General features: G+C 48.0%; 2 protein-coding genes across 3 annotated transcripts; one reads left to right on the forward strand and one right to left on the reverse strand.

Moving 5' to 3' along the window:
- The first annotated feature begins 6006 nt into the window (after window positions 1-6006).
- Window positions 6007-9401, forward strand: LOC133425414 (uncharacterized). 2 transcript variants are annotated; one of them, XM_061716262.1, is made up of 4 exons: window positions 6007-6083; window positions 6164-6520; window positions 7386-7498; window positions 8571-9401. In XM_061716262.1, the coding sequence occupies exons 2-4, from the start codon at window positions 6179-6181 to the stop codon at window positions 8893-8895; spliced, it is 780 nt and encodes a 259-aa protein (XP_061572246.1). In that variant the 5' UTR covers window positions 6007-6083; window positions 6164-6178; the 3' UTR covers window positions 8896-9401. The 2 variants fall into 2 exon arrangements, with proteins under 2 accessions (XP_061572246.1, XP_061572245.1); XM_061716261.1 differs by lacking the exon at window positions 6007-6083 and having other exon boundaries at window positions 6088-6520.
- LOC133425413 (uncharacterized) lies at window positions 9300-12879 on the reverse strand. Its single transcript, XM_061716260.1, has 2 exons — window positions 12634-12879; window positions 9300-10918 (listed from the first exon to the last, which is right to left on the reverse strand). The coding sequence occupies exons 1-2, from the start codon at window positions 12741-12743 to the stop codon at window positions 9955-9957; spliced, it is 1074 nt and encodes a 357-aa protein (XP_061572244.1). The 5' UTR covers window positions 12744-12879; the 3' UTR covers window positions 9300-9954.
- Between the last annotated feature and the right edge of the window lie 197 nt (window positions 12880-13076).

Here is a 13076-nt window from a genome sequence, read left to right on the forward strand (position 1 = left end):
CCGGTGCGTCCGTGTCGGGGGAAGGAGGACCCCCCCTGTAAGGGGCCAGTCTGTCTCTGTGGAGGGCCACCTTCCTCCCCCGAGGAGGCATCTGAACACGGTACACAACCTCTCCGAGTCTCTCAAGGACCTTGCAGGGTCCAGTCCATTTGCTGTCCAGCTTGGGGCTGCGCCCCTTCTTCCTTATGGGGTTGAAGACCCAGACCGACTCGTCTGGCTTGAAGTCCCGTCCCCGAGACTTCACATCGTAGTAGCGTTTCTGTTTCACTCCGGCCTCCAACAGCTGCCTCCGAGCAAAGCTGTGAGCTGAATCCAGGCGGTCTTGCAGCTTCCTGGCGTACTCCGGCCCTGCAGGGACAGCCGGGGCGTCGGGCGGCCGTCCAAAGACCAGCTCTGCCGGGGTGCGTAGCTCTCTTCCCAGCATGAGGAGAGCTGGCGTGCACTCTGTAGACTCCTGTACAGCAGAGCGGCAGGCCATAAGCACCAGGGGCAGGTGCCTGTCCCAGTCCTTCTGGTGCTGAGAGGTGACGATGGCCAGCTGATCTCCCATGTTCCGGTGGAATCTCTCCACCAACCCGTCACTCTGAGGGTGCAGCGGAGTGGTGCGGGTCTTGTGTATGCCCAGGCGCTCACACACGGCAGCGAACACCCGAGACTCAAAGTTTGTTCCTCTGTCACTGTGAATGGATTCCATCACCCCTAGCCGGCTTATCATGCCCCCCACCAGGGCATCTGCAATCGTTTCGGCCTCCTGGTTTGGGATGGCATATGCCTCCGGCCACTTGGTGAAATAATCCATGGCGGAGAGGACGTAACAGTTCCCGTCATCTGAGCGTGGGTACGGCCCTGTAATGTCTATGCCCACCCTTTCCATAGGGCACCCCACTGGGAACTGCTGGAGTGGCGCATGCGAGCGCCCTGTGGGGCCTTTGCGGGCAACACAGAGGTCACAGCGGCGGCAGAAGTCAACAACGTCCCTCTTCTGCCGCCCCCAGTAGAAGCTCTGTCGAAGTCGGCGGAGTGTCTTGTTGACGCCGAAGTGTCCAGAGCCGCCCGCTCCATGCATGGCCCTCAGCACTGTCTCCTGCAGGCCGCTCGGGACCACGACCTGCCACTGCTCCTCCCCGGTAGCTGCTGCCTTGAACGCCCGCTGCAGCACGCCTCGGGACAGCCGCAGCGAGTCAAACATAGTCCATAGTCCCTGAGTTGCCTTGGAGGAGGGTGCTATCTCCTCCCAGGGCGGGCGTTGCTGGGCCTCCACCCATTGCAAGACGGGCTGGAGGTCCGGATCCCTCTCTTGCTCGTCACTCCACTCAGCATCAGTCACAGTCTGTAACTCCCTGCAGACGGCCTCCGTTAGCCGCCTGACGGCTGCACACTCCCCGCCATCTGTCCGCAGTACCAGCTCCCGGGCTTCTCTCCGGTCGCAGTAGCGGCACCCGTCTGCTGCACACGGCCGACGTGAGAGGGCGTCCGCGTTGGAGTGGCGAGCCCCAGGTCGGTGCTCCATCTTGAAGTCGTATTCCTGTAGTACCTCCAACCACCTGGCGACCTGCCCCTCCGGCTCACGAAAAGTCAATAACCGCCTCCTCGCACGCCTCAGACCACACATAGTCCCTGTCCTTCTGCAGCAGCCGGTACAGAGGCGCTGCGATGGTGGCGAAAGACTTGACGTGTCTCCTGTAGTACGAGGCCAAACCTATGAATCCTTTTAGCTGACCCTGGTCGCGGGGGGTTGGCCAGTCCTTCACAGCCCGCACCTTCTCGTCCATGGTGCCGATCCCCTCCGCGCCCAACTCGTGCCCCAGGAACGTGACCTTCCTCCGCATAAAGCGGCACTTCTCCGGATGCAGTGTCAGACCCGCCTCCTGTAACTTCCCCAGGACCCGCTTCAGCGACTCCAGAGCTCCCTCGAAGGAGCGCCCGTGCACCAGAATGTCATCCAGGTACACCAGGCACTCCTGGCGGGGGATATCAGCCAGTACTTTGTCCATCAGCCGAGCGAAAGTGGCAGGTGCATTGCATAGTCCAAAGGGGAGTACCTTGAACTGCCACAGACCCCGACCGGTGCAGAAGGCAGACTTCGGGCGGGATTCAGGAGACAGGGGAACCTGGTAGTAGCCGCTCTTCAGGTCTAGCGTGGAGAACCACAAGGACCCCGACACTAGATCCAAGCACTCGTCGATGCGGGGGAGAGGATACGAGTCCTTAGTGGTCACATCATTGAGCCGCCTGTAATCCACACAGAACCGCCAGTCTCCATTCTTCTTTGCGACCATGACCACTGGCGCCGCCCAAGGGCTGTCGGACGGCTCAATAAAGTCTGACTGCAGCATGTCCCCCACGGCCTTGTCACTGGCCTGATGACGAGCAAGAGGGAGGCGGCGCGGGCGGCACTTGATGGGCCGCTCATGTCCAGTGTCTATCACATGCTGCGCCATGTGCGTCCTCCCCACCTCACTCTCAGTCGCCGCAAAACTGCCCCGGTATTCCGCTAGTAACAGTCTCAGTTGTTCTTGCTGTTGCTTCTCCAGATCTCCATACTCCTCCCTCCACACTCCTCCCCCCAGGGACAGCTCTCCTCCGTCTCCCCCTCCCTGCAGCCGTAGGGGAGGGGCGTGCATGCTGTCGGGACTGGGGAGAGGCGCAGACGACGGGGTAAACTCAGGGGCCAGCGGGGACAGCTGCTGGCAGTGGGCATCGAGAAACATCACAGTTCCTCTCGTTGTTGGGGGAGAAGGGGCAGGGTAGGGGGGGAAACAAGGCCACGTGAAGGGGGGCATGGGGACAGGGGATGCAAGGGGAATGTCCACTGGGCCGGTAAACTGAGGACTATACATGGGCACAAGGGGAACAGGGCGGGGAAAGGCGGGAGCAGCAACAGGCACCCCCAGTGACTGGACAGATCGGCCGGTGAGTGGTGGGCCGCCGGCTGGAGGACCCATAGTAACCGTGGGACCCCCTGGAAAGCTAAGCGTACCCCTCCCCATGTCCAGCAGGCAACCAGTATCTTGGAGGAAGTCCAGCCCCAGGATGCAGCGGTCCTGCACGTCCGCCACCCACACCAGATGGCGAATATTCCTGCCCCCCACACACAACCACAGCAGCCCTTTCCCCATCATGGGAGCCAGCTGGCCCGTGGCTGTGCGGAGCTGCACCGCTGTAGGCTGTAGAGGTGTCCCGCTGGGCAGAACGTCAGGTCTCACCAACGTCACCGACGACCCGGTGTCCACCAGGCCCGCAGTAGGCACCCCCTGGACGGAGACAGCGACGTGACAGGAGCTCCTGGCACCAGAGCTCCCCCGGATCCACCCCACCACGACAGGTGGAGCACCGCTGTCATCTACTTCTGGAGGGGGTGGAGCCTCCTCCCCCTCGCTGCGCCGTTGGGCTCCTCCGGCTGGCAGACGAAACTGTGAAGGCGGCGGCGTGCTGTCATCTACTTCTGGGGGGAGTGGAGCCTCCTCCCCCTGGCTGTGCTGTTGTACTTCCCCCGCCGGGCTGCAGGCCCGGACTGGCAGCGTTGGGGTAGCGGTGGAGGTAGGGGTCCGCATATCCCCGTTTATGCGGACCCTGAGGCGTTTCCCCTCCCCCGGCGAGCAGCAGGGCAGTCCCTCCTGATGTGGCCAGGCTGGCCACACCCCCAGCAGACCTGTGGACCGGAGCGTGGCCCACGTGGCGCCTGCAGAGTCACCGCCCGCAGCAGCTCAGTTATCTCCGTCGCCCAGGCTGGCACCTCCTCCTTGGCAGGGCATTCCGACACCGACCTCACTGCATGGGAGCCCGCCTCCTGTCCTCCGCCGGCCGCCGCGCTCCACAGGCTCTCCCGCTCGATGGCCGCCTCCAACGCTTCCTGCAGGGACTTCGGGTGTTGAAGCTGTACTTGTATGCGCAGGTCAGGTGGATTTATGGCCCCGACAAACAGGTCAGTAGCCAGCTCACTGCGTGCCTCGGCAGACATGTGACCGTATGCCCGCCGCACCTGACTCTCAACATCATTGGCCAGCCCCCGGAGCGACTCACTAGGCTTCCTGCATCTCCCCCTCAGTTCGTTTTTCACAAGTGCTGGCTGGGACCAGGTTCCAAACCGCCTCTTCAGCGCCCCCACCAGGGCGTCATAGCATCGCCGCTGCACAGAGTCTAGTAACAGGAGGCAAGATAGAGCGTCACCCTCCAGACACAAAGCCAGCTGCAGTGCCTTGTCCTCAGCAGTCCACCTCCTGGCATCAGCCAACAGTTCAAACTGTGCATGATAAGCCTCCCAGTCAGAGCCGCCAGAATACTTGGGTGTCTTCACACTGCTGGCCGAAGGTGGCGGAGCGTTGCCATGGCTACCGCTAGACGCCGGGAAAATGGCGGAGCCCAGCGCCCGCGAGTTGTCATGGTTACCGTCAGACGCCGACGAAATGGTGGGTCCCGGCGGCCGCGCACTGTCCATTGCGCGGAGCGGTGACCCGCGAAAACGGGCACCCATCAGCCCAGGGCCCACCTCCAGCCGTGGCAAGCCCACTCCTGTCTGCAGTTCATCCCGCGGTTCCATCTTCACGTCTTTTAATCCACCCGCGACGCTCATACCGAGCGCGGTTCACCCAGCTATGCTAAAACTGAAGCTAAACCAAAACAACAAAACGTACGTCTCCCACAGACGAGTCCTCCGTCGTCAACCGTGACTTCACTTCTGACACCAGTGTAGTAATCCAAGGAATTGGAGGCAGAGACGTATTCCAACGTTTAGCTTGGTTTATTAACACTTCGAGTCACAAGCATCGGAAGAGAAGCACAAGCACTCAAACCACTCTTAACGTGCCCTCCACGGCCCACCCCCCCACATCCGGTCGTGTCACACTCTAACACCCCCGGGTGAAACACAAGCTGGCCGTTACAATATACATGACTGTCTCAGAAAATTGGAATATTGTGATAAAGTCCTTTATTTTCTGTAATGCAAAAATGTCATACATTCTGGATTCAATACAAATCAACTGAAATATTGCAAGCCTTTTATTATTTTAATTTTACCGATCATGGCTTACAGCTTAAGAAAACTCAAATATCCTATCTCAAAAAATGTTTTTTTTGGTTTATGGTCAAATCTAATCTAGTTTTCCTGTTCTACTTAGTGATTCTCATTTAAAATTGCTACAATGCAATTCCAGTCATATCTAATCATAAAAGGAGAAATTTCAGAAGAGATTTCTTAGGGGTGCCACTACAGCTATTACCCGTTCTCAGGTACATTTTCTAAAAATGATCCAAACAAAAGATATAAATCATAACCCTAGGACCGATGGAGAATATTAATTAATTAATGAACAACCGCTTCTGCTTTGAACGGACGCGCATTTGGCGACATCTGGTGGTGGAAACGAGTTACAGCACTGAGCAAGTAAACAACCAGCCGCGTCTGGAGGGGAATTATAAGTGACCGTCCGCCTGATATATTTATACTCGGAAATAGTTAATCTGAGTGTTTGTATTCTCAAAACCACTACTTTAACATTTGCCAGCCGGATTTTCATGCTTGAAAATTAACAAAAACCATCCCGTTTTTATTCCTTTTTTTACACGGAAGTCGTCCTTCCAAGTTCCTAGTCGGAAGTTTCAACTGGAACACCCGATGCTACCTTTTTTTATTTTTTTTTATTTAACAATTGCAAAAAGTACAATGATTACAAATCTTCACATTATGCAATTTCAAGTTGAATTATAACATAAAAGGAGTATAAATCAAATAAAAAACAAAACAAAAAGCACAACACATTATAACCAGCCAGGGGGGATGAAATTATAACAGAACGCCAAAACATACATTTATGGTTTTGATTGCTTTTGAATTTATAGAAAACTTAATAGAGTCCAGATACTGATTGAAATCACAATGAAAAGTAAAAAAAAAAGATGGGTTTTTGTATAAGAATTTGGATTACAGACGACGCTACTCGCATCAAGGAAGTCGTACTTCCGAGTTCCTAGTCGGAAGTTTCAGCTGGAACACCCGACGCTACTCCTATCACGGAGGTTGTACTTCCGAGTTCCTAGTCGGAAGTCTCAACTAGAACACGCGGCGCTACTCGCATCAACAAGTAAATACTGGGGTAATTTCAACTTTTTAAAACACCTCTTTTGTATTTTATCCACAATATGTTCGCTTTTTATGTTTCAGCGGTGTGTGAGGACGATGTCAAGTGAGCAGCAAGAGAATAATAGCTCCCAGCAGAGCAAAAATGACGGCTTCAGCAGGGACCAGACGCTGTTCCTGATCGTCCTGATGCGGCAGTACATCAGCGGGGAGGAGGGCGGCCTCCCCGGGGGAGAGGAGGGCCTCCCCGGGGGTGAGGAGGGCCTCCCCGGGGGAGAGAAGACCAGCCTCCCCGGGGGAGAGGGGACCGACCTCCCCGGGGGAGAGAAGACCAGCCTCCCCGGGCGGGAGAGGACCGGCCTCGGCCCCCCCGGGACCCTGCAAGACCTCAACACCCGGCTCAAGCGGGCCAGACCCAACAAGAAGCTGCTGTGGGAGGAGGTATAGAATAGAATAGAATAGAATAGGATAGATAGAATAGAATAGAATCCTTTATTGTCACCAGAGGTGTCAAAAGTATTCACATTCATTACTTAGGTAGAAGTATAGATACAAATATATAAAAGTACTGGTTTCAAAACTACTTAAAGTATAAAAGTAAAAGCAATGTAAGGGGGAAAAATGCCATTACGGACAAAATCCATTGAAAATGAATGTATCTTAGTATAATGCAAATATATTAAAGAACCATTTATGTGTACTATTGAGCATTAACATGTGTTTCAGAGAGCAGAAGATATGATGACTAGTTGCCTATAAGTATTGTAATGGTGCAAAAAGTCAAACTTCAGAGGCATGTTATCATTTATCCTAACCTTTATTGGAATGTACATCCAAGTTTAGTTGCAGGAATCTGAGGGAACGGATGTAAGAACAAAACTGGACAAGAACATCTGAAACAACCACAACCAAATTCACTCTATCCGGATGGAGCAATTTAACTGGACAGTTTTTTTTTTAAAGGCCGAAATGAAATAGAGTAACGAGGCTGTTTTTAAAATGTAAGGAGTAAAAAGTACAGATAATTGCGTGAAAATGTAATGAGTAAAAGTAAAAAGTCGTCTGAAAAATAATTACTCCAGTGAAGTATAGATAACCAAAATCTCTACTTAAGTAAGGTAACAAAGTATTTGTACTTTGTTACTTGACACCTCTGGAGGGGAGTGGGGAAAACAGGGCATGTCCGGGGTGTGTGGGGTCAGTGCTGATGTTTCTGGTCTTTTTTAGAAGTGGACCAGTGTAGATGTCTCTGAGGGGGGGCAGTGTGGTCCTAATTATCTTCTCTGCCGTTCTCACCACTCACCAGGTCTCCACGAGGTTGGGGCTTCACTTCCAGCAGAGCTTCTGCCCCGTCAAGGTGGCCCGCAAGTGGAGCACGCTGGTGGAGGGCTACAGGAGGGTGAAGAAGGACGGCCGCAGGTAAACCTTGAAATTGTTACGTAATTGGGAATTAAAAGTTGCGTTCTGTATTGAACCAATACGGACATAAATTATGCTCTTATTTATTGATGTCATAATATACAGGTGAAGGTCGAAAAATTTGAATATACAGGACTGTCTTAGACAATTAGAATATTGTGATTTTCTGTAACGCAATTACAAAAACAAAAATGTCATACATTCTGGATTCATTACAAATCAACTGAAATATTGCAAGCCTTTTATTATTTTAATATTGCTGATCATGGTTTATAGTTTAAGAAAACTCAAATATCCATCTCAAAACATTTGAATATTCTGGGAATCTTAATCTTAAACTGTAAGCCATAATCAGCAGTATTAAAATAATAAAAGGCTTGCAATATTTCAGTTGATTTGTAATGAATCCAGAATGTATGACATTTTTGTTTTTTTAATTGCATAACGGAAAATAAAGAACTTCATCACAATATTCTAATTTTCTGAGACAGTCCTGTATTGCAAAACCTCATTCGTTGTAAATTCAACTAAAGGTGAAACAAATATATTATTTCCCACTACATTCAAAGCAAGATATTTCAAGCCTTTATTCGTTATAATTTTGGTGATTATGGCTCAGTTTATGAAAACCCCAAATAAAAAAAATCTCTATATTATGAAATCAATAAACAATTCAATCATCAAAATTATAACAAATAAAGGTTTAACACATCTTGCTTTGCATGTAATGACACTATGTAATGTATTAGTTTCACCTTTTAAGTTGAATTATTGAAATAAATGAACTTTTACACCATATTCTTCACTTGTAGGCTATATACATCTGGGCTGATGAGGAGAAACATATCATAGGAGGATATTTCAGTTGCTAGTATGGTTGTCTGTCTGTACAGTCATGCAAGTTCTATGCTATTAAAGCACTTTAATCTTTAAATCAAAGCATTTAGTTTTTTCATATAAAATAAACACATTTCTATGCAGTTTAGAAGTTTTGGGGATGTCCCTTTTTTGGCGTATGCGCTGCTGAAATCTGGGTGTTCCTTATTTCTCTTTCTGAACATGGCAACCCTAGCCGCAAGTGCGCGGGGAAGCGGGCGATGCGCTTCAAGTTTTACACCGAGATGGACAACCTGCTGGGGCTGGAGCAGGACGTGGTGTTCCCCGTCATCGTCGGGGGGGAGGACACGCTGGACCTGGACGCGTCCCCCCGCCCTGCTGCTCTCAAATTCCCCAAACCCGCACCCCATAAACGCAGGCGGATGGAGGAGGACGTGATGGAGTTCCTGCGCCAGTCCGAGTTGGCCAGCCAGCAGCGCCATGACGAGATGATGGCACAGCTCAAGTCCTCACAGCGCTGCTTTGATGTCCTCATGACCAAGTTACTCAACAAACTGTGATTGTTTTCAATGTGCATGAGTTTCTCTAAAAGTTTAAACAATATCCTTATTTATGCTTCAGTTAAGGTACTGCAGCAATATAGCAGAAAAAGCTGCCTTATCAACCACAAGTCAACAGCTCGGTTCATAGCGACTGGTTTCAGGTGGGCCTCCTTTGAGACTGACATTACAACTTTGTGCTACCCATTTGAGAAGTACAATAAATGCAGAATGATGTAAAGTTGGGTGACAAAGATGAGTATGCTGGATTATTCTTCTGATCTGAGTCTGTGATGTCACATGCAAACCCAAATTACAGTGTATTTGTGTCAGTAGTGACTCCAAACATTTTTTTGCCATTCATTCAAGCCAATTTTTACATTTATAGACATTTTTGTTAATTCCTCCACAAATAAATCTGCATATTTGATAAAAATGTTTATTTTGTTAATTTTCTTAACTTCTTCTCCCCTGCTAATTATTCATCAGAAATACTGTACACAATTGAACCCATGTTTTGTGTGTGTGTAGTTTATTATGTTGATCAAACGAGGCCGATATCTAGGAAAAGTGGTCTGAACTTAAAGTGGTAGCCAGGATTACAGACTTAAAGCTGTTACATGTAGACATCACATCTTACAATGTCTATGCCATAATTTAATCATTTTGAACCGGGACCCGAAACAGTGAGAGAGAAAAAAGCAGTGTGTCTTAGATCAGAAAACATGTAAAAATGTAATACAGCCAATTTACGTTATTGATATTAACTATTTTCTCTGCATTTTTGTTTGTGTGTTAAATTCGTTTTTATTCACCTGTGGTGTTTTCCAAAGTCAATCAACAGATCTAACCTTAGACAAAGTACTAAGTTTGAGTACAGCTTGGAGCTGTCACTGATCGGTGGGTCAAGACCTAAACAGTAATTGGCAACACCATAGTACACTAAACTCTAAGAGTTCTTCATTACTTCACCTTCAGCTTTGAAAATGAAATAAAAGTTGACAGAAGAAGACTCCTTTTAATATTTTTTTTGACACAATTATGTTCACAACAGTAAAAAAAAAAAAAGGTGCACTTTTATTATTGGTTTCCGTCTTCCTGCCTTGGACAGCCCTGCGGGTGTTCCTGACACGACTCTGAATCCCCCAGACACATATTATGCAGCACACAGCCTGCAATTATGGTCATTACCATCGCATCAACGCGAGTGTGTTGCAGATCTTGAAGGCGCCTCCACCTGCACTTCATCCGACCCAAAGCTCTCTCAACAACCACCCTGCCACGGCCGATCCTGGAGTTGTGCAGCTGCTTTTCTTTCCCGGGAGCCCCTTTGTCACGTTTGGGAGCGATGATGAAAGGGAAGCCGTGTCCGACGTAGGCATCGTCTCCCAGTAAGCTGTAATCACCCATCTTCTCTTTCCAACTTGAGTAGAAGGTGGAGGACTCCAACATCCTGGCATCCGGAACTCCGCCCGGCGTTCCAGCAAAAACGTCAATGAACCTCCCTCTGTCGTCAACGACTGCTTGCAGGAGGACGGAGTAGAAGGAATGGCAGTTCTTGTAGTCTCCCCCTCTAATAGTTGGCCTCTGCACCCGGATGTGACACCCATCGATTGCACCGATGACATCACCGAGGCCGCAGAGGCGGGAAAATGCAGCGGCGGATGCAGATTTCTCAGACTCGCCAGGCCACGAGATGAAAGTCGGTCTGATTGAGGAAATTAAGTTAAGGACCTCTAAAGTGATCCTGTGAGCTGACGACTGAGACACACCGAACTTTTCAGATATGGCCCGGAAGCTGCTAGAAGTGGACATGTACCAGAGGAACATCAGTACCTTCTTTGTGACGGGAACTGGTGCCAGACCTCGCTTGTGCTGCTCCTTCAAACCGCTCGCCTGCAGTTTATTCAGCAGAAACTCAAACTGCGTCCTGGTGACTCTGAAATGCTGAGCGAACGCGCCGTCGTCTGCGTTCAGCATCATATCACGCTCAGCTCCAGTGCTGGCACGCTGCCTTGAACACAGCAAGCTGGATATGAGGACCCTGAGTTCAAGAAAAAAAAAAAAAAGAGTAAAAGAGTTATACGACACCAAAATATCACAGTACTATATTACTTGCGTTTAGTTACCTATTGTTATACTTAACTATGCAAGTACTCTTTTACATATACAGGAATATTCTAATTTTTTTAGATAGGATATTTGAGTTTTCTTAAGTTGTAAGCCATGACTGTAATACATGCAATACATGTATAATCAGAAATGAGGATATTTGGGCAGATCTGATAAGAATGAATGCAAAGCAACGTTAATTAGCAGCCTAGACAAGCAAGGCCAGCCAGGTTTGAATAACTAATTAAAATAAGAAATTAAAAATACTCCATCATCTTTTTTGCAGGAATGGTTCAAGTGGTTTGAAATCTAGTAAAGAAAATAAAATGTTAAAATATAAGATGCCCAGGAACTGCAGCTGTAGCTTATTTTTCCTCTTCTGTGGCTGCAATTGGACTCAGGGGTCCACGTGTCACGTGACGTCATTAAACATAATTAGATACATAGATCAGCTGAGACGATTTCAATTGATGAAGTGTCACTTTGAGACGCCAGAGGTACAAGAGAAGGATCTCTCCCTTTTTGTTGACGGTATAGATATTAGAAATAAAAAGTGCACTAATAAACACATAAGAAACTACTTCTACAGTAAAAGGAAAATAACCCCGAGAGGGAAATTTGTCTGGAACTCCCATTTTTCGGACATTCATTGGAAAACAGCGTGGCTCCTTCCCTATACATTTGCAATCTCAAACAAATTAAAAGAAGTCCAATAATTTTACATCACATTTACCCCACCAACCAACTTATATCCAAATTTGTAGACATTGATAGCAGATGTGTATTTTGTAAACATGACGAAGAGACCGTTATACATTTGTTTTATGAATGTGAACATACTTTAAGTTTCTGGAAAAAATTAAGAATTTTTTGACATACAAACTAAAAATGTAATTAAATTAGAAGCTAAAGATATTTTACTATATTACGAAAACCAAAATGACAAAATTCAACAATTGGTCAACTTAATGATTCTTATTGCTAAGTTTCACATTCATAAGGCAAAATTCTCCAAATCCTGTTCATCCTTAGCCCCCTTTAAAGTTGATTTCAAAATGTATTTTCAGACGATACAATTGATTAATAACAAGAAACGTAATACCACTGTCAACCTCATAAAAGAAATGTTTACTGATAACTGAATGTATTGCCTTCCTTTTATGTTTAGTGTGCCGCGATCCATATGTCCTCGGAAGTCGGAATTTCCCAGTTCCCAGTCGGAATTTTCAACTGGAACGCCTCTCAAAGTGGGATTTCCTACTGGGAAAGTGGGAGAAGCTTCACCATCCCCGAGTTACCGTTCCATTCCAAGATGGCTGCCATTCCCAGTTCCCAATTCCAATTTCCGAGGTAAATGGAACGCGGCATGTCACGAACTACTTTCACTTTATTGTAGTTTTTTTTTGTGAATAGAATAATTTTAAATTTTTTGGACTGTGATGATACCTATGTATGTTTGTGTTTTCATATTATTGAATGATGTCGGCAATTTATATTAATGTTATTATACTTGCTCAAAATTGAAATAAAGTTTCATACAAAAAAAGACACAAAAAAACAGCTCAGCTGGTGCACGCACTGACCACCGAAAACACACTTCAACTCTGCAGCCAACTGCTAATAAAACCCACACACGCTCATTCCTACCTCCTCCTCCTCCTGTCGTCCTCCTCCCTGTTCCTCAGGTGAATCACCTGCGTGTTCACTAGTTGTCGATACTCGGAAAGAGCCAACGCGACGAGGCCCCGAGCTTCCATGTTCAGGTTTGACTCGACTTTGTAACAATGCGGTCAACTTTAATCCCAGTTCGGACTTCCAAGTCAGATAAAGACAAGTAGCACACCTCTCTCCTGTTTCTGTCCTCGTGGCTACATGCTACTTGGTTTAGCGCCTTCCTACCTCGAACATACTGGTGCATTGTGGGTAATGTAGTCGTTGAATAAAATACGTCGCCGGCTCAATTTATCTTGTTTGTAAACAGGTTTCCAACAATTGAACAGAATTTAATGAATATACAGGACTGTCTCAGAAAATTAGAATATTGTGATAAAGTCCTTTATTTTCTGTAATGCAAAAATGTCATACATTCT

The sequence above is a fragment of the Cololabis saira genome, chromosome 24, assembly GCF_033807715.1.
Source record: "Cololabis saira isolate AMF1-May2022 chromosome 24, fColSai1.1, whole genome shotgun sequence".
Classification (NCBI taxonomy): domain Eukaryota; kingdom Metazoa; phylum Chordata; class Actinopteri; order Beloniformes; family Belonidae; genus Cololabis; species Cololabis saira.

Excerpts from the sequence above, each read along its gene's own strand:
- LOC133425414 (XM_061716261.1), top strand. The coding sequence starts at position 6,155 with ATGTTTCAGCGGTGTGTGAGGACGATGTCAAGTGAGCAGCAAGAGAAT. Across the intron at positions 6,521-7,385 it reads AGAAGCTGCTGTGGGAGGAG|GTCTCCACGAGGTTGGGGCT; the intron begins GTATAGAATAGA and ends ACCACTCACCAG. Across the intron at positions 7,499-8,570 it reads GTGAAGAAGGACGGCCGCAG|CCGCAAGTGCGCGGGGAAGC; the intron begins GTAAACCTTGAA and ends TGGCAACCCTAG.
- LOC133425413 (XM_061716260.1), bottom strand. The coding sequence starts at position 12,743 with ATGGAAGCTCGGGGCCTCGTCGCGTTGGCTCTTTCCGAGTATCGACAA. Across the intron at positions 10,919-12,633 it reads GACGACAGGAGGAGGAGGAG|GGTCCTCATATCCAGCTTGC; the intron begins GTAGGAATGAGC and ends TCTTGAACTCAG.